The 19,820-nt window shown below is 43.6% G+C and overlaps 1 protein-coding gene across 2 annotated transcripts in view; it reads right to left on the bottom strand.

Moving 5' to 3' along the window:
* CLDN18 (claudin 18) overlaps nt 1–19,540 on the bottom strand; it is a 28,371-nt gene extending 8,831 nt beyond the window's left edge. Inside the window, exons 1-2 of one of the 2 annotated variants that reach the window (XM_038570983.1) lie at nt 19,205–19,540; nt 166–330 (exon numbers count right to left, since the gene is read on the bottom strand). In XM_038570983.1, the coding sequence (XP_038426911.1) occupies nt 166–330; nt 19,205–19,424 (385 nt within the window). In that variant the 5' untranslated portion in view covers nt 19,425–19,540. Of the gene's footprint in view, nt 1–165; nt 331–10,250; nt 10,611–19,204 lie in introns of those variants that run through there. The other variant, XM_038570982.1, reaches the window with a different exon arrangement.
* Between the last annotated feature and the right edge of the window lie 280 nt (nt 19,541–19,820).

Raw genomic sequence — 19,820 nt, 5'->3', positions numbered from 1 at the left:
CACAATTGGGCCCTAATCTCAGATCTTGAATCCTAGTGTATAAAGCTCTGATCCATGTTCAAACTATGCTCAGTAGGGAGAAGCCATATTTTCTTTGCCAGAATGATTTTGCTTTGACATTCCCACAAGCACATTTGAGAGAGGGAACCCGGGCTCCTTGTTTACCTGAGATGATGAACATGATCCCAGAGGTCAGTGTCATGTTGGCTTTGGCGGAGTCCTCCATGCTGCCAATGCGGATGCACTTCAGGGCAAAGATGGATACTAGGAGGCCGATGGCACCCAGAACAATGCCCACGATCATCAGGGCTCGCACTGCCTGCAGCATGGCTGTGGGACAATGGACAAGACACAGGCTGACAGATAAGACCATCTCCACATGACTGATTAAGTTTTGGTTTAATGAAATAAAGCAACCATAATCAACCAGAACCAAATTGCTGAGAAATAGCAAGTCCATAAACTATGAACCTTGTCACTGCTAGGGGATGTGGAATTGTGAGAAATGCAAAACCACCATGTATAATCCTCTGATTGTTGAAGGACCTGCACACAGTTGTCTGTAGAATAAGAAAATTGTGGTGCTGGGACAGCCAATGAAATTTAGCTATTTCATTTCCTCATATTAAAGCTTGATAATCTGAGGTCTAGGTAGAGGAAATGGCTTGACAAAGGAGACATGAAAAATTATTGATAGAACTTACAGTAAAACTGTGTGGCTTTGACTTCTAACCCAAACATCTTTCTCCTCCAGTCTTTTCATATAGGCTTAATGCTTCATATCATTGTGTCCACTTTAGGAAAACCCAGTATTCATTTATAGCATGTGATGGAGCAAGGTTACTAGGGGATATAAGAAGGACACCATATTTTTGCCTCTTTCCAAAGGGACTACTAGGGTCAGGGTGAGCTGTAGGTTTTGGGTGTGTATAAAAGGACTGCTAGATCAATCAGAGGCCTTTCAACACAATCAGTTTATCAGCTGTTCCTATCTCAGGAAGCAATGGAGACTGTAGGTCCAGCTAGGACTCTCCAGCCATGACCTCCCTTCCAGATATATCCAAAGTGGTTTTAGTGTATCCTTAATATGCAGTGACTCATTTCAACACTTTTTCTAAGCCCCTATGACTATTGCACAGGGATCACAGTAATTAATAGGTTAAACATGGTCTTTGCACTCATGGATCATGTGCCAAAGTAGGAAAAGACAGTCATTAAACATGCCCATAATGCATTTTTCAAAAGAAAGGCAAATGAATCCTTGGTGTTCTCCAGAGGGAAAGACCCCAAGCATGGGTATTTCTGGTAGAGAAGAACTGAAGAATTATGTGAAGTAAAGCAGAAAGCTCTGTCCTACCCTAGTTATCATGGCCAATTGCTACTTTTTGACTGAAAACTATTAGTGGCTTTTCAGGCGTGAGAAAATTTAATCCACAGAAAAAAACCCCTGCAATGTAGGTGATATGATTACCTCCATTTTATAGTTGAAGAAACTGAGAGAAGTTAAGGATCTTGCCCAAGGACACATATCAAGTGACAAGTAAGAGCCAGGGGTCAAACCTAGAACTATCTCAAAATGGGGTTACTTTTTCCATTACAGTACATTGCTGAGGTACCTAATCCTGGAAAAAACAAGCTGCCATCAATGTAAGGGGATCTGTAAGCACCTAAGAGAATGTATCCTCCAAACTTGGAGACTCAGCCATGAAATACCATCCTTTAAAATGGATGCTAAAAATGTATAAAGACATATTCTCTAAATATCATCTCAGGAATAGCCTGTCCCAGGAGATTATTTCTAAATGTGACTAAATGTGTCTAAAGACAAGGAATCTCCTGGGAGGAATTTCTCTCTAATCTCTTCAGGAAGATTTCCATCTCAAATATGGCCAATATCACTGGAGCTGCCAGCTTATTCACTCTAAGGTGTGTGTCACAAAGCAACTAGTCATGATGGAAGAATTGGCAATCAATGAAGCATATTGAAAAAGGAGCAGTAGATCATGCAGACCTCATTTAAGAGCCTTCTGTGTTGTCTGAGAAATGGAGGCCCTGGCAACTCTCTCCCTGTGTGGAGATGATGGTATCCAGCCACTCTAGTTCTATGCCACTTGATTCCAATTCTCTTCTCCCTGAAGAAACTTCTCTAGTGAAAAAAGAATTCTACATGCAGCCATCATCAGTCTTGGTCTTACTGCAACTATATTGGCAGGGTTAATATGTTGGCTTATGGTGTGGATCAATCTTCCATTCTTTCCTGGGAGAATTGAACTGATTAACATTGATATGTTGGGTTGCAGTTAAGTTTTCACGCTAGAGCCATGGTGTCCCCATTAGAGTGAAGAGAACTCAGGAAGGCCTTGGAGTGTCCCTTGGATCCACTCCTAATATAGGAGGGCTCTGGAGGGTCACCTACATTCCCTAAAGCTTTGCCCAGTGGCTTTGCTGGCCCTACAGGATACAGGGAGCAAACACTCTGTTCAGTCTCTTATTAACAAATGCAAGTGTACAACATCTAGTTGTATATTCATTTACATTTTTGTGTTTACATCCAGCACATTTTGGCATATGCTCATAATCATATGTTACATAACCGTACAACTCATCCATGAAGTCAGTCATTCATTCGTCAATACTTTAAAGCTCAAATTCTCTGCAAAACCCTTTGTCAGATGCTGTAGGAGGTATAAAGTTTCATGAAAAATAATCACTGCCTTCAAGGAGTTTACAACCTGAGAAGATCATATTTCTACTGGAAATTCTGAACCTCAAATTTCTTTTCACTTTGGGAGTACTTGGCTAAGTAATAATAGAACCACTTTCTCATAGTTGCTCATGATGTGGTTTTAATTCTCTTTAACACATATAATTACACTACAAGCCTGGTTCAGGACTGCTATGGAAAGGACATTTGTGGGGCAGTCCCAGACTTCAGGAAATATCCTCCAGGCTATACTAATATGTATGTTACTATCAGAAAACTGGACATATGGGAAAAGGAAGGAACTTGACTTTCTCTCTATCTTGTCCCCATGGGCCTCTTGCGAACTTCAAATCCACCCAGAAGCCCACTGGAGGTTTTAAACATTGCTCTCATTCTGACATTTTAAGCCTCAAGCTATTTAGAGAACAAAATCATTTATCCCTTTTGAGAAGCACCTGGCAAGGCATCTGGTTAAAACAACCAAAAACCAATCAATCAACCAGCCAACCAAACAAACAAAAACCAAATAAACAATATTAATTAAGCAGGATAAAGGATGTCCCTTCCTCATTATACAAAAACATTACATTTCTCCTGGACTCTTGGCGAGGATGGGGTTATTGACTTTTCTGACTGAGTAGTTTTAATGTTTATTCCTGAAAACATATCACCAGGTGGCTGTGGCTGAGGCACATGGTCTTGCCTGATATTGCTGGATTAGAAAGGCTGTGGGCAGTTGCTGCTGCTGTGCCACGGCAGCCCCTGGGTATGGGAGCCCCTGCCAGCCTATCTTAGTCAGCCTTCGCCTCAGGCTCTCAGAGGCCTTCTTGCCTCTGCTGGGTCAGGTTTGCATGACAAGGCCCATTTTTTCCTGCTCTTTCTTGATCTCTGGATTTCTGATAAACACTGGCACCTACTTGGAACCAGGGGTCCACCTTCACCCTGAGTAGCTTTTTATTTCTTAGAATCTGTTTCTAGCTTACTCCTGCCCCTTTCTTTTAGCCTGTGGTTGGAAAAGACACAATACTGTTTTATATCTTGTGGGACCACTGTCCAAGTCCCAACCCTGAGCCTGGATGGATGGATCAAAGTCTTCCTTGCTCTGGAGATTCCTTGAGGGGTTCTTTTGAGAGTGGGAGCTATGATGGGGGCAAGTTCCAGGAAGTGGGAGGAAATATTATCCACCACTCATTGCCAGAAACTCCCTATGTCTAGTAATGACCATGGAGATACATGGAGGTGATCTCAACTTCCTTTCCAGCTGGAAGATTCTATCATATGGATTTCTAATCCTTCATAGATGGGTATCCAGAGAAACTGCTCCCAAAGGAAGTAGGTTTCTCTTTTAGCCACTTTGTCCCTTATTTGCTATTCCAAGCAAGAGGCGTATAGGCTTATCAGCTGATAACAGGTGAGTCAACGGCTTTTTAGACTGATTCCCCCCACCAAAGGTGTGACTACCGCATTCTTTCCAATGAACAATGAGGCATTATCGGGCTTGGAAGGGTGGGCAGGATTCAGGGCTGGCAGAAGCAAACAGAAAAAAGGGGAACTCCGTGTTCCCTCCCTATTGCAAAATAGCGAATTCCCCCAAAGCAGCTATGCACTGACAGGCAAGGTGCCTTTGGATCTGGTTCCCACCCCTGGTTATACCTTAGCATCTCCTGGGGGAACTGTAAAGAAATGTTAGATTTTGCCTCCACCCTTAGAGATTTTCATTTAATTGTTTAATAACATAAAATTTCAAGGAATAATCTGGGAAAACTGCCCTCAAGAGGGCTCAGGAGGAGGTACTTAGAGTGACTCCACTCTTAGAGATTTTCATTTAATTGTTTAATAACATAAAATTTCAAGGAATAATCTGAGAAAACTGCCCTCAAGAGGGCTCAGGAGGAGGTACTTAGAGTGACGTGTTGAGAGGAAAGAGTTCCCAGTGGCTGACATCCCTGAGCTAGCTGGGGTGCGGGGATGGGACTTACGAGACAAGGGCCTGGACTTGGGGCTTTGTTGGTGGGGTTAGAGAGGACCCATACCTCAAGGTACAGTGTGACTTCAGATTGGAGGCAGGGAGGGCTGATGGAAAAGCGTGATGGGGTCAGTTTCTTCCACCAGACATTGGGAAAAGACAAAAGCTGGTCTCACAAGATCATGAACATTGGATTTAATGTGATACACTTAGCCACTAGTAAGGGAAAATAAACCAGCTGGCTCCTTTAGAAAAGATGCTGAAAAGCAATTTCATATTTTTTCCTTTATGGTTTTTTGTTTTAGATTTTGTAGAATTGTTTTCTGGGTTAAATATCATTTTGTTAAAACTCCCCATTTCCATGTATGTAAATATGATCGACAGGTTGATGGGAAACTCCTAGCTCTCCAGGAGCTGTTGTTTTTTCACATTGCAATCAAAAGGGGCAATGTGGCCAGTTGTATTAAAAAAGAAAAAGCAAGACCCTCAGTGCCTGCAAAGAGGTTGGAAACCAATGATGTGTCCAGAACACAGGTGGAATGGCGGATTGAAAGGAGAAAAAAGAGGGCCCTAAATAATCCTTACCTTGGGTATTTGGATTCATAAAAGATGCTTGATTTTGGAGAGGAAAAAAACCCTGGAGGATCAAATTTCCTGTTTGGGAGCTTTGGATGGTGTAGACAGGGCAGTAATGATTTATTGACAAGAGTCAGATCTTGTAAATGGGTTGCCGAGAATTTTCATACAGATACCTTATTGAGGCGCATTTCACAGATGGGGAAAGCAAGGTCAAGAGGTATAGCTAGCCAAGCTATGCTTTTGGTCCCAACTCACTTGCCTCTAACCGTTAACAGGGCCTTGCCATGGCACCAAATTCAATCCAAATATTTGCAAACACGTTAGAAAAAAAATATTACTTGGGGTGCCTGCATGGCTCAGTCCGTTGGGTGTCTGACTTTTGATTTTGGCTCAGGTCATGATCTCGATCTGCTTGGGATGCTCTCTCCCTCTCCCTCTGCCCTTCCCTCTGCTCTTTCTTTATCTCAAATAGACAAATAAATAAATCTTAAAAAAATTACTTGACTATGATGTCATCATGGGACCAGGGACATGGGCTTTGCCAGATCTTTGCCTCTTCTCCACTCTGTTCATTAATTGCCCTTCCCCTCCCCCAACTCCACTGTCTCTAGGTTAGGGGAAAGGGAATGACATACAAGTCATCCACTTTTTAAACTTGGTACTCTGAATTGTTCATTGTGATGATATGGCTATAAATGGGTCAAGGTACTTGTACCTTCTACTTTTATTGTGCTCAAGTGCAGACAAATCTCTTCAATTCTAAAGGCGGCCCCTTCTAGCTGGAATGCAGAAGCAGGGCCTGAGCACCAGGAGGAGAAGACACAGACCTGGAAGCTTTATGGCCTCATGTTCGTTTCTCTCTTTTGCCATCTTCTGTCCATGGGAGCTGGGGCACCTACTTTGTCTCCCTCTCTGAACCTCAGTTTCCACTTTTGTAAACAAAGCTAATACATATTTCCCCGTATTGCTGTGAAGATTAAACTGGAATGTCTATGTGCAGTTCAATAAATGGTAGCTGTTTTTATTTCTGGGCACTGTCCTTGGAGGACTGCATGCTGCATTAACTGTTTGGAAGACAATGAGAGGAAATCTTGGACTATTCATTGTACAGAGCTGGTCGTATACAGGTAAACAGTCCTGCTACTACCACCATTTACGTCATTAATCCATCTGTAGGTTACATAATACAGCTAGTTGAATGGAATTAAATTATTCTATGGCTGTAAGTTCCAACTAAATGTGATACATTTTTATCTGATGAATGAAAGGTTATGTGAGATTTTGCAAGAAAAGAGCTTATCCTTAGGAAGAATTGAATAATTGGTAGTGATATTATGATTGTTAACAGAAGTATTACAATGATATCTGCCTCATGCTTTTATAGTACTTTAAAGCTTATTTCTCTGCTGGCGGGTGGTACTCCCCTGAGTTCTAGGTCAAAATGAAACCCTCTGCAATCTTCCATTTCTGTTTTTAGGCATTTCACCTCGATCCTCTGCTTCAAGTCTCTCTTCCCTACGTCCCTTGACATGCTCAAGAAGATGCTCTCAGCAGTGGTTCTTTCCTTTTTTTTTTTTTAAAAAAGATTTTATTTATTTATTCATGAGAGACATAGAGAGAGAGGCAGAGACATAGACAGAGGGAGAAGCCGGCTCCAGGCAGGGAGCCTGATGTGGGACTCGATCCTGGGACTCCAGGATCATGCCCTGAGCTGAAGGCAGATGCTCAACCGCTGAGCCACCCACGCGTTCCTCAGCAGTTGTTCCTGATGGCCAAGTCTCTGCTAGGTGCTAGGTCCTGGGTGGTTAATGTGTGACCCCTTTCTGCTTCCTCAGGAGCCCCACAAATATCCACCAGCCACCCACTGGCCCCTTCTCTGGCTGCTCCATCTTCTCATATGTCTGCCTTTAGTTTTGGAGTGTATTTTTAGCCTTTTCTTTCTGGAAATCATCCCACCCATCCCTTACTTTAGTCAGTCAAATCTTTTATTTATTTTATTTTATTTTTGAGAGAAAGAGAGTATGCCTATGGGAGGCAGAGAGAGGCAGAGGGAGAGAGAGAATCTTAAGCAGGCTCCACCCCCAGTGGGGAGCCCAACACCAGGCTCCTGATCTCACCACCCCGAAATCATGACCTGAGCCAAAATTAAGAGTCAGATACTTAACTGACTGAGCTGCCCAGGTGCCCCAAGTCAGCCAAATCTTAAGTCACCAAACAAATATTTGCATTTTGGGATGCCAATTTACACTGTAGTCACTTTTGCTGCACAAGGCCTGGCTATTCTTAAATCCGCACTGTTCTCCATAGCCTTACATTATCAGTGATTTAAAGTATCTCCTTTTTGGCAATTCAAGTCCAAGAAATGTCTTTCCTGGATTTTGGTGGAATCCTATTCCCCTGACCCAGACAGGCAGGACTGGGATATGCCTCTGTGATGACTGCCTGAAACTTTTCAGCTTTTCAAACTTGTGAGCAGTGTAATGAGGGTGGGTATGTTCAATGCTATCAGAGCGCTCTGGGTTTGGCACAGAGATCCATGGGATCCTATTCAATTTAGGGATGTGAAGAGGCCTCACAGAGGAGGTCATATTTGAGCTGGACCTTGCACATGAGAAGATTTGTGGAGATGGCAGTGAGGTGGTGGAGGGGGCATTGGGCACTGGGGGCAATGGGTATCCAGGACCAAGCTCAGGGTATAGGAAATGGACAGGGAGAAGCATAGGCTGGGGACAGAGGAATACTGAAAGATAAACCAGGCAAGGTGAGGGATATAGGAGGGCGTGGGTATCAGGTGTCATGTCTCCACCTAATTAAGCTGTGAGTGGGGGAACCATGAGGGGGTTTGAGTTTTAAAATATCTAAGGAGGGGCAGTCTGGGTGGCTCAGTGGTTCAGCACCTGCCTTCAGCCCAGGGCCTGATCCTGGAGACCCGGGATCAAGTCCCACGTCGGGCTCCCTGCATGGAGCCTGCTTCTCCCTCTGCCTGTGTCTTTGCTTCTCTCTCTCTGTGTCTCTCATGAATAAATAAATAAAATATTAAAAAAAATATCTAAGGAGATGAGAGCTGAGAACTAGGAGTTGGTGACTGAAAGATTCTACTCGACCTTCTGCCACAGTCCAAGGAGTCAATACTCTAAAGAGATGAAGGATGAAAACCAGACCGAGAAAGCCTAAGAGTGAGAGGCGGTAGTAAAATTAGTTCTTTTAATTTGGTTGTCAGTGACCCACGGAGGGACAGAACTTGACAATGATCAGAATCAGGAGACCTTCTAAGAAAGGAGAATATAAGCCTAATTGAGGAAGGGAGATGAAAGAGGCAAGAAGGACAGGGGCTGATCAGCAGTTTTGACCAGAGAGGACGGCATGGGGGCCCATGTGTGGAAAGAGACAGGATGAGCCAGAGACTGGTAATGCATGGTGGGGCCCTGGGTATGACGTCATGGGCTGTTATCCCTTAATTTCGAATATGAGGTCAATCTTTTCCCTTCATTTAATAGTTAAAATGTAGTGCAGCAAGCAGCTCCACACTCCACGCTTGCACCTCCGGCCTTCTGACCACTCCCTCACCCCAGAACCCCTCCTCGCTGGCTGTCTTCCCTGAGGCCAGGTCCCAGCCGCCTTGTTTCTCTAAGCAGCGTCTCAGTCAGCGATCCTGCAGGGCCTGCAATACAAGTGGCTTCCAAAAAATACAGTAAATACCCCGATTCTACTCTGTCACCCATCTTCTACTTCTTCCCCAAAAATGAAGATATATTAGTTGAATTACTTTCCATAATTCAATTTCAAGTACAAGGCTCTTAACAGTGCTGTGCACATTTATTTCCATCTTCTATTCACAAGGTGCTTGTTTCAGAGTGGCAAACCCAACACTATTCCCTTCCTCACCAAACTCAATATCTTGGCCACTCCTTGGAGCCACTAATAAGACTGGCCTTTTGTTTTCTTTTTTGCCCACCCTTGTTCTTTAAATACAAGTAGCTCCCGTAATATCTAGAATGCAAAGTTTGTATATGTATGTTTGAAATAATCTGCGTTAAAAGCAGGAGCTTGGGCAGCCCGGGTGGCTCAGCGGCTTAGCGCTGCCTTCAGCCCAGGGTGTGACCCTGGAGACCCAGACCCAGGATCGAGTCCCACATGGGGCTCCCTGCTAGGAGCCTGCTTCTCCCTCTGCCTGTGTCTCTGCCTCTCTTTCTCTCTGTGTCTCTCATGAATAAATAAATAAAGTCTTAAAAAAAATAAAAAAAGCAGGGGCTTAACCTACTTCATCTTCAGGGGTGCAAAGATGTCAGAGTTATAATTATATTTATATTATGAGATTATTATAAATTATATTTATGAGTATGACTTTATAATATCCTGGCATACATTGTTTTTTAGGAGTGCATACTAGAACTTCTCAATGCAAAGCAAGAAAAGGAATAGTTCTAATTTAATGGCAATATATATCTTCTGGCGCTTACAGAGACTCCAACTTTTCAAAGAAAAATCTAATTGAATCGAAAATGCAATGAAACGAGCTCTCCTTAAACGTTTCTGGCTGGACGAAGACATTCACCATCCTGCTTCCTCACTCCCATGGATGCACAGGCAAGTCACACGCACATGCATGCACACGACTACTCCAAGTATCCCGAGCATGCAGGCTCTGACAATAGAGCCCTTCTTTTCATGACCCCGCGCTTCCTTTGACTGGAGTAGGAATTCTCCGATTTTCTCAGGTACGACTCTAGCCCTCTTTGTCACGGGGCCAACGTCTCTAATTCACACCTTTTCTTCAGAGCCAACACTGCAAGGGTCACACGCAGAGGTGGGGGGCGCGGCCGGCCCCTCCTGGGGCCTCACCTGCGCGGCTCCCGAGGCCTCACCTGCACGGCTCCCGGGGCCTCACCTGCGCGGCTCCCGGGGCCTCACCTGCGCGGCTCCCGCGGCCTCACCTGCGCGGCTCCCGCGGCCTCACCTGCGGGCTCCCGCGGCCTCACCTGCTCGGCTCCCGCGGCCTACCTGGAAGGCCCAGGATGGTGAAGTAGGGCCGGCACTCGGTGAACCCTGAGCTCTGCCTCACGCAGCTCCGCCAGAGCCCCTCGTACTGGAACACGGCGGTAACGGGGTTGTCGTACAGGTCCTGGGTGCTCCACATGTCCATCCCGGTGGCGGCGATGCAGCCCGCCAGGCCCAGGAGGGACAGGAGGAAGCCCACCACCTGGCACGTGGTGGTGGACATGGCCTTGGCCTGCGCGCCTCCGGCCGCGGGCTCAGGGAGCAGCGGCGCCTTCCTCCCGGCGGCGTGTGGGTGGCTGCCCCGATCAGATGGTTTCCCTCAGCCCCGGGTGTTTGCTCACACTGTTTTCCTTAGATAGTTCAGTTTCACTCTTGGTTCAAGGGCATTATTTTTTCATTTGTTAGGGTAGTGGCCCCAAGAGGCACTTGTCCTGCCCAGCTGCGCAGGCTGCGCCGGCTTGAGAGCACAGAGATCTGAAGGGACACCCTTCCCAAAGGCCACGACGACGAGTCCGGTACCTCTGACAACCCCCGCAAGCTTTTCTTTTAGGCTCTGCTCATCCCAGGAAACCCCTTGGGCTGACCTCACTTACAGACCCCAGGAGTCCGTGTCTTAACCCAGACCGTCCCATTTTTATCCTCACAACTCATACACTCACTATTTTTCATGTACATCTTTCCATTTTGCTCTTACAGAAATGGGTAGAGTAGGTATTAGTATCCCACACCCATATATTTTGAGGCAAATGAGGGGGGAATCGATTCAGGAACTTGTCCAAGTGCTATGAATCACAGATGCAATAGAGTCAGCGAAGGTGGAGCTCGAAGTCCCTGCTTCTCTAAGGTCCGGTGCTCCTTCCCTATTTCCCTGTGGAGTGGGAGAGGCAGGCAATGTGTTCTCACTTTTGAGAACAGGAAGTCAAATCCTAGAGATTTGCTTTTGTTTTACAGTATTGGAGATAGGATGAGAAGAAGGGAGATATCCTGCTGACCTCCACCTCACCCTTTCACTCATGCCATGAGAACCACATGGAGACCACATGGCAGACGCAGAAGGTTCTGGAAAGGCCAGAGAAGGGATCAGGGCTGGCTGAGCCTAAGCCCCTAATCTGGTTGTTGAGCATCCTGGGATCTGCTCCTGACACCGTCACTAACACACTGGGTGCTGGGTGATTTTTAACAAACTGTTCGGCCCCTGTAGGTCACAGTTTCTTCATCTGTAACATTTGCAGACTAAAGTAGAATACTTCGGGGCCCTTTTAGATCTCACACACTGTCTTCCACATTTCGCAGAAAAGTTTTCACTATAATTGGTCAAAATATCAGGAATTATGTAATGACAAAAAAGAGAAACTTGGCCAGAAATTAACCATTGCATTTTGCCTAACCTGTTCAATTTTGTTAGAGAATTGGTTGACCTGCCACTTCCTGGGGGTCATGTGTATCTGGCCTTTGAATTCAGAACCATCTTTTTTTTTTTTTTTTTTTTAAAGTAGGCTCCATGCCCAGTGTGGAGCCCATAGTAGAGCTTGAACTCCCAACTCTGAGGTTGAGATTGAACTGAAATCAAGAGTTGGACACCTAACAGCCTGAGCCACTCAGGTGCCCCCAGAGCCATTTTAATTATAGTTTCCCCACCTCTAGATTTCCAGGCCTGGAAACACACCCAACATACAACTTTCTAACCCACACAGGTTCTCCAGGAAACAAGCTTTTGCATCGGACATTTCAATGTTATCTTGAGTGCACCCGGCCACTGCTCCTATTCCTTTTTTCCCAGCAAACACAGAAAGCAAATATGGAAGGTCTCCCCCTAGTTTGAATGGAGGCCACACTCCCCTCAAGTGCTTATCTTGCTTTGGGTTCTGTGATCACTGTAGAGAGTGAATCATGAGCCAGAAAACTAAAAAAAAAAAAAAAAAAAAAAAAGTAAGCAAGAGTTCTATCACTTATGATGCAACAGCGTTGGTGTCTGTTTTCCCTGAACTGAGTTACAAGGCCAAGCCCAAAGGGTGAAGAAGAAGCAACTAGAAAAAGCACCTCTGGTCTCTGCTGCTGGATGGGGATTGATTTATGAGACTGGAAAATATTGGAATAGTTCAAGAGTGATTCATTGTTTCATTTTGCTTTTGCTTCAACTAAGACACAGGATTTTTATTTATAAAGAGTTTGGTTTCCAGTTGTTCATTTTATGACATTTGTCTAATACCCACCTTGTACCTTGACTATGATACTATGGATTGAAAATGGAAAAAAGAAAAGAAATAGGTTATTACAAGTTATCTATTCTCACTCATGGCAGTTTCCCTCTCCTTTCCCTATGCAAATGTTCTTATGCAAAATTTCAAGATCAGGGAAAAATAGTTATTCAGGCAATAATGAATTAGCTTCCTTTTTTGTTGGAAATGGTGCCAGTGACTTTATTTTTTGGAAGAAGGTAACGTTAATTTTAAAGGATAAACTAAAGCTACTTCTCCCTAGCAGAATGCTAAATGAATAAAGGGAAAATGTGAGTCCACATATTTTTTTAAAAAATGTAAGTCTATGTACTTTTTTTTGATTTTTAAGTTTGTTTTAGATTTTATTTATTTTTTTATGAGAGACACAGAAAGAGAGGCAGAGACACAGGCAGAGGGAGAAGCAGGCTCCATGCAGGGAGCCTGATGTGGGACTCCCTGCAATCCTGGGGCTCTGGGATCATGCTGTGAGCTGAAGGCAGATGCTCAACTACTGAGCCACCCAGGCGTTCCTCTGTATTTTTTAAATGTGAAATACATATTGATAGGTTTTAAAACATCTGGAAGATGGAATTTGTCACTTCTTGGGTGGGTTTTCTGTGTCATAAAATGAACGACCACTGCTTTAAGTTTACTGCCAAAGAGTGAATGGGTGTTCACAGAGGAAAATCCAACTTCCTTGTTCATGCAAGAGGCTTTGTTAAAATACATTACATGTATCTCTAATAATAATAACAATTCATGGCCTGATTTTCATAATATATAATAATAATTCATGGTTAGATTCTATTTAACAATAATGGGGTTGGTATAACTTTGCTTAAAAATCTTTAAAATGGGGGATCCCTGGGTGGCGCAGCGGTTTGGCGCCTGCCTTTGGCCCAGGGCGCGATCCTGGAGACCCGGGATGGAATCCCACGTCGGGCTCCCGGTGCATGGAGCCTGCTTCTCCCTCTGCCTGTGTCTCTGCCCGCCCCCCGCCTCTCTCTGTGACTATCATAAAAAAAAAAAACTTTTTTACATGGAATCAGATTTTTTTTCTATGAATTTTATTCCAACGGCAGTATTTGAGAGATCTTGTCTCACTGCATGCTCATCTCATTTGTGAATTTGGTAAGTTATACATGATCATTTGTTTTAATTTGCATCATTTTGATTACTGAGTTTGAAGCTTTGTTTTAAAAACAAATATTTATGATGATCTATTTTTTCCCCTTTTCCTACATTGTCAGTTTGTGCTTCTTTCTATTTACTGTAATTTTAGCACTTTGTCTATTGATTTATTGAATAGATTATTTGTTTAAGATCTTAATATACTGTTATAATTACTAAAAAGATCTTCTCTCATCGATTATTTGTTTTTTAAATTTTTCATGGTTTTACATATTCCATTTATTGCTTCATAGTACCTGGTGCATAATACATACTTAATAAATACTTGAATGATGTAGTCATTCAAAAAGCAAATGAGTTTGCTTTTGAGTTTCTTTCATCATTTCTGTGCTTAGGAATTTATTTTCTATTTAAGGGAAGAAAACATTATTAGAATCATTTTAGAATTTTAGAAGATTTAAAAGTATTTTGTGTATTTTTACATTACCTAATCTGGAACCTATTTTGGTATACATGTTGATTGCTACTATAATTCTTTTTTCTCTTGAAAAATCTAATCAATAATTTCTGCAGTTTCTGCAACTTCTTATTGAATAACCTTTCCTTTCCCCATTGCTTTGTAAATCCTCCTCTATCTACATGAAATTCACAATATGTACTTCTAATTTTAGATTTTGTTCCATTGACCAGTCTGTCCATCTTTGGGCCAAAGTGCACTTTTAATTACTACACCTTTAGAATGTGGTTAAGTATCTGGTGGAGTTAGCTCACTATTTATATTTTATTCTGAAAAAAACTATGAAAGGTTAATTTCATCTGCTTCTTCTTACAGATTAATGACTTTGTCAAGTTCCCAAAGGAAAACTCTTGCTGATATTTTGATTAGAATTCTTGGTATGCAGCTTAGGCTCTGGAGAAAGTCTGCCTGAGTTTGAATCTTCCCCTTGCCACTTACTATTAAAATGTCATCAGGCAAATTCTTTAATCTTTCTGTGCTTCAGTTTCTTCATCTATAAAATGGAGATACTATTACTACTTACTTCATAGGGTTGTTGTGACAATTACAGTATGCATAGGTAATTTATGTAAACGTATATAATTATGTAATTTATGCAATTAATATATGCTAATTTATTAAACAAATACCTAGCACACAGTAAGGTCTCAATAAATTTTATTAATAATAATAAAATAATATTTATTATTATACATTAATTAGGGACAAATCCACATCTTCATAAATTCATATCTTTATAATATTATTATCTAGGAACCTTAATTAAGACTTAACTTTTCCTTAGTAGAGCTTGTTTTTCATTTTGATTCTTGCAAAATATTTAAAATTATCATTCCTAAGTGTTTAACGCATGTCGTTGTACTATATCACCCCCTCCTCCAGCTCATATCACATAAAACTAAGTTATTTTATTTCTATTAATACACTATGCTCTCTCATGCTTTTCCAGATGATATTCTCTCTTTCTGGAAAACCCTTTACCTTTTTATTTCCTTGAGTAACTCATATGCTTCCCTAGTAATTTGGCCTCACTGGCATTTCCTTTAGAAAGCCTTCTTTTCCTCATGTCTATACCCCATACCATACAAGACACTTACTATACTTTCTTGCACTGATTCTTAACGGGGTCTGATTTTGCCCTCCAGGGACAGGGCACAATGTTTGGAGATGTTTGGTTATCACAACTGGGTAGAGGGTGCTGCTACTCCTGTCTAGTGGGTAGAGACTAGGGATGCTGCTAACTATCCTATAAGGCACAGAACAGAAAAAAGAATTATATGGTCCAGAATGTAAATAATGCTGAGGCTGAGAACACTTGCATTACAATGGTCTGTTTACTCTTTGTCTCCTTCTAGATTTGTGATACCTATGTTCCTTAGGTGTAGACAGCCTGGGACATAATAGGTGTTCAACAAATATTTGTTGAATAATTAAGGATTCCTTCTAATGCCACAATTTCTGTGTTATTTATTTTCCTATTATTTCTGTGTGTGGGAGAGGCCCTTGCTTTTTCTTCCTTATCCCTGCCAAGACGGGCACTTGTCCAAATCTGGCCAGCCCAGACAAGTTGGCTGCTAGTTATGGGCCTAGTGAAATGATTTTACCTAGGAAGGTGACTGCCAGTCCTATGCCTAGAGTTCCTCTGGAAGGTTTGGTTGTGCCTGACTTCTTCCCTCTGAGCCTGAGAGTCTTCTGGGAAGTGTATAGCTTCTCAATAGAAATTTTAGAATTCTGTACTTTCATTTCAATGACAATGGAAGGGAAATTAAGACAAGTACATTCCAGATCCTCAGGCTGGCCTCTTATGGTTCAGGTTTTTTTTTTTTTTTAATTTTTATTTATTTATGATAGTCACACACAGAGAGAGAGAGGCAGAGACATAGGCAGAGGGAGAAGCAAGCTCCATGCACCGGGAGCCTGACGTGGGATTCGATCCCGGGTCTCCAGGATCGCGCCCTGGGCCAAAGGCAGGCGCCAAACCGCTGCGCCACCCAGGGATCCCCCCCCTTTTTTTTTTAAATGTGTTTTTGTTAATGATCATGTTTATACCAGAGGACAGTGAAGTAATCTCAACTCCTACATGAAGACAAGGTTCATTCTTCCTCAAACCGAAGTTGCAATCAGGGCAATTTCTCTCTACTTTGTGGTGCTGACACTCTAAGCTAGGGCACCAATGCCTTGTGGTCAACACCACACTAGCTTCACCAGCAGCATTGCACTGTCCTGTCTTTCCACATACTTGATTGCAACAATCAGTGGTGGTAAAAGTATGGCAGAGAACTTTCCCTTCCAAGTTCCAGAAATAATTGGGTTGATAACCTTAGAGCCACATTTCAATACAACTTAAACCTAAATGAACAAGACCACTGCAAAGAGCTATCAAGCCACAGACACCTTATTACCACAAGAAAGATGAGGCTGGTGTGAGATGTAAGTACCTTGAACTTATTAACACCATTTTGTAAAACAAACCTATGCAAATAAAGAATCTGCATTAATAATATTGAAGTCAAAACACTGAAACAGGGAAAATGCAAAATTGGATTTGAGGTTATATCTTTGTCTGTTAAACTCCCAATGCACATGAACACTATCCCCAACACCAACCTAATTTTGAAATTTAGATTAATTAGTTTTTCAGCGTTACTTACATTACATTTGCAAATGTGCTTTTTGTACTTGTATAAAACTTATATGCATTAAGAATTTAAATCTACTGTTATACTTGAATAAATTCAAGTAACATTAAAATAAGTATAAGTTAAGTGAACATTGAGGGTCTGTAAGATTTTTTTTTCCTTTAAAAGGGATTCCTACAAAACTCTTTAAAAAAATAGTTCTCTAAACTAGTGACAGGATTTACACATGCGTGTGCACACACACACACACACACACACATAACACTTGAAGGTTCTGAGAGAAGTCCTAAGGGGCAGTTTCAATCTGGCCCAATGTTAACTCTGTAAGCTTGGGCAAGTTGCTGGGCCCCTCTCAGGCTCCATCTGTAAGATAAATATGGGGTGTGTTGACAGATGTTGTTAATCCAGGATAGCTGCCCAAGGAGAAGTCTGTGTGGGGTTGGGGCACCAGGCTTAGCCAGGAGGTGAGGCTAGGAAGGTCCCTCCACCTTGGCGATTTTTGCTTTGGGTCGGTAGAGATTTCTGTTTGGAGCCGGAGAGTCTCAGGGCTCCATGTTAGGACAACCAGCTGGGTATCCATGAAGGCAGAACAGGGTCTGAGCCCTGACTCCATCTGTATATGACTTTGGGGAAGTTACTCCTTGTTTCTAAAAGGGTGTTAATAATAACCCCAAGCCTACAGGGCGGTTTGCAGAGGTTACATAAAGTGTTGCAAGCCAAGTGTTTACTCAAGTCCTAGTCCATGATCCGCCATTGTTATCCTCCCTTTGTGGAGCAGCACAAACTCCTCAGCAGTCACATGGGTGCTCTGTGCAGCAAGAGGTCAGCTCCAGGCTGATTTCCTCCACTAACGCCTCTAGCTCTGCATTGACCCAGGTCCTAGTCTCTGGAGAGATCTTGAGTTTTTGTATTTGAGGTGGAGGAGAATCCCAAGGACAACTGGTTAGATCAGAGCCAAGGCTGGGTCAGCAAGATACCCGGATGTGGGAGTGGCTCATCTTTGCTCCAGTAGCGGAGGGAGGCCCCACTGAATCCGCAGCTGGTCACTCACTGATCTGATTCATGTCCTATTGTTTATACCCAGTCCTGACCTCTTTAACAATGGCAATCAATGCCCTCCATTATCGTGCCTACACAAACCCTCTCCTTCAGCAAAGGTCATTCTTTGATTTTGCCCCAAGTAAGACCCAAGTGGTAGCACCCTTCTGCCCTTGCTTGTGCTGCTGCCCTTTTCAAACTCTACCTGCCTTTTGAGGGTTACTTGTGGTTTTTCCTCCTCATTGGAACCTTTCCTGAGCAGTTCCATCCTCATCTCATCTCTATAGCACTGGCCCTCTGGCCTCACTTGGTACCTTGTCATACCCAGACTGGGGTGCACTTTCATATTTTTGAGGGTACTAGCCCCAGTAATCCTGAGAGTGCAGTGAGCTCTCCATCAGTAGGTGTGGAGTGTATTAAAGAATGATTCACTCTGTGACTTAAATCTTTACTTGTCACCTTCTGTGTGTGTCTGAATCTTAACCCTACAGTCAGATGGCAAAGTTCCTGGAGGGGAGAGCCCCACTTTTTTATTTCCTGTGCTCCCTACAATGCCCATCTTGTATCAGTGTCCTTCTCAAGATTTTGATGTATATTTATGGAAGGAATGAAGAACTAAAAAATAAAAAATGACAAGTTTATTCATTGTCTTACTCTGTTACATGGGTGAAAGACACTTTTAACATCTACTCCTTTAAAAAAAAAAACACTTTTAATACCTACTCTTGAAACCTGATTTTTTTTTTCAAGTTAAAATGACAATCACACAATCCTTGTGTGGTTAATACCAGTCTGGGGCAGTGGGCATCACAGCCCACACACCTTGCCTGTGGGGCAGATATCACTTGCCACAAAAGGCCTCTGTGCAGAGAGCACCCTGAATCTGATTCCACATGGCCAATATTATCTGGAGTTCAGGAGCGTAGAGCCACAGAGAAGGGGCCCATCTGGCGCACCCCAAAGAAACACAGCAGTCAGTTGTTTTTCTGCATGCCTTTCCTCTGCCCCTTCCTGTTGCAGCTGCCACATGCTTAGGCTTCCCTGGAAGTCCGGCCCAGGCACAAGAGGTCCTGGGATGAAACTGTTTATGAGATTCACAGACTCCATTTCAGGGAGGGGGAATCTGGGGGCTAAAGTTGGTCCCTTGAGTCCTGTTCCTGTGTGTGACTGGATCTCAATGACATTGCTCACATAGGAGTTGTTTAAACGATGTGCCCCTTGGGAGAAATTGGGCACCATCACTAGGGGAACGGGAGCCCTGACAGCTCAGAGAGCTCCTCTCCCTAAGGCTCCTGCATTCCTGTTCTGACTCTGGTGGTGGGAGCTGGGGCTTCTCATTCCCCAGCAGCCCCTCTCCAGTGCCCCAGGCAGCGGCCTCCATCTCCCTGCCAGCCCGCTGCACCCGGCCCTTACCTGGCAGCCCCAGCAGGGTGAAGTAGCCCCGGCACTCGGTGAAGCCAGAGCTCTCGCGGACACAGGAGCGCCACAGGCCTTGGTAGTTGAACACAGCTGTCACCGGGTTGTTGTACAAGTCCTGGGTGCTCCACTGGTCCATGCAGGTGGCGGCAATGATGCCTGCAATCCCGATCAGTGAAACTATGAACCCCAAGCCCTGGCAGGCAGTGACAGCCATGGTGGGGTGCAGTGTTGACACAGAGCACCACACAACAGAGGGATAGCCCAGTTTTGAGCGTGCAGAGTGTAGCGATAGAGTTTTCTCCGAGAGGTTGGTGCACACGTCACAAATGGGCCGTGTATTGGAGGAGGGGACTCAACGGTGCCACCTGAGCGTGTCCTCCTCCTTTATCTGCCCAAGTGAGATAATTTCCACAACATGGTACCAAGAGCCATTTGTTTTCTACCATATGTACACTCTACTCACTGTTTACCTTTGGAGGGAGTTTCTTCCCTGATTAGCCAGGTTCCCCTCTAAAGGGTAAAGCAGGTGCAGAGGGCACTGCCTGGAAGGGCCCACAGGTTGGTCATACCTCAAAAATACTTGGAGATGAAAGGGCTGCATCTGTGAGAC

Source organism: Canis lupus, chromosome 23 (assembly GCF_011100685.1).
Source record: "Canis lupus familiaris isolate Mischka breed German Shepherd chromosome 23, alternate assembly UU_Cfam_GSD_1.0, whole genome shotgun sequence".
NCBI classification, from domain to species: domain Eukaryota; kingdom Metazoa; phylum Chordata; class Mammalia; order Carnivora; family Canidae; genus Canis; species Canis lupus.
Note: the sequence above shows the minus strand (reverse complement) of the source record. Positions and strands in the feature narration are given on the sequence as shown.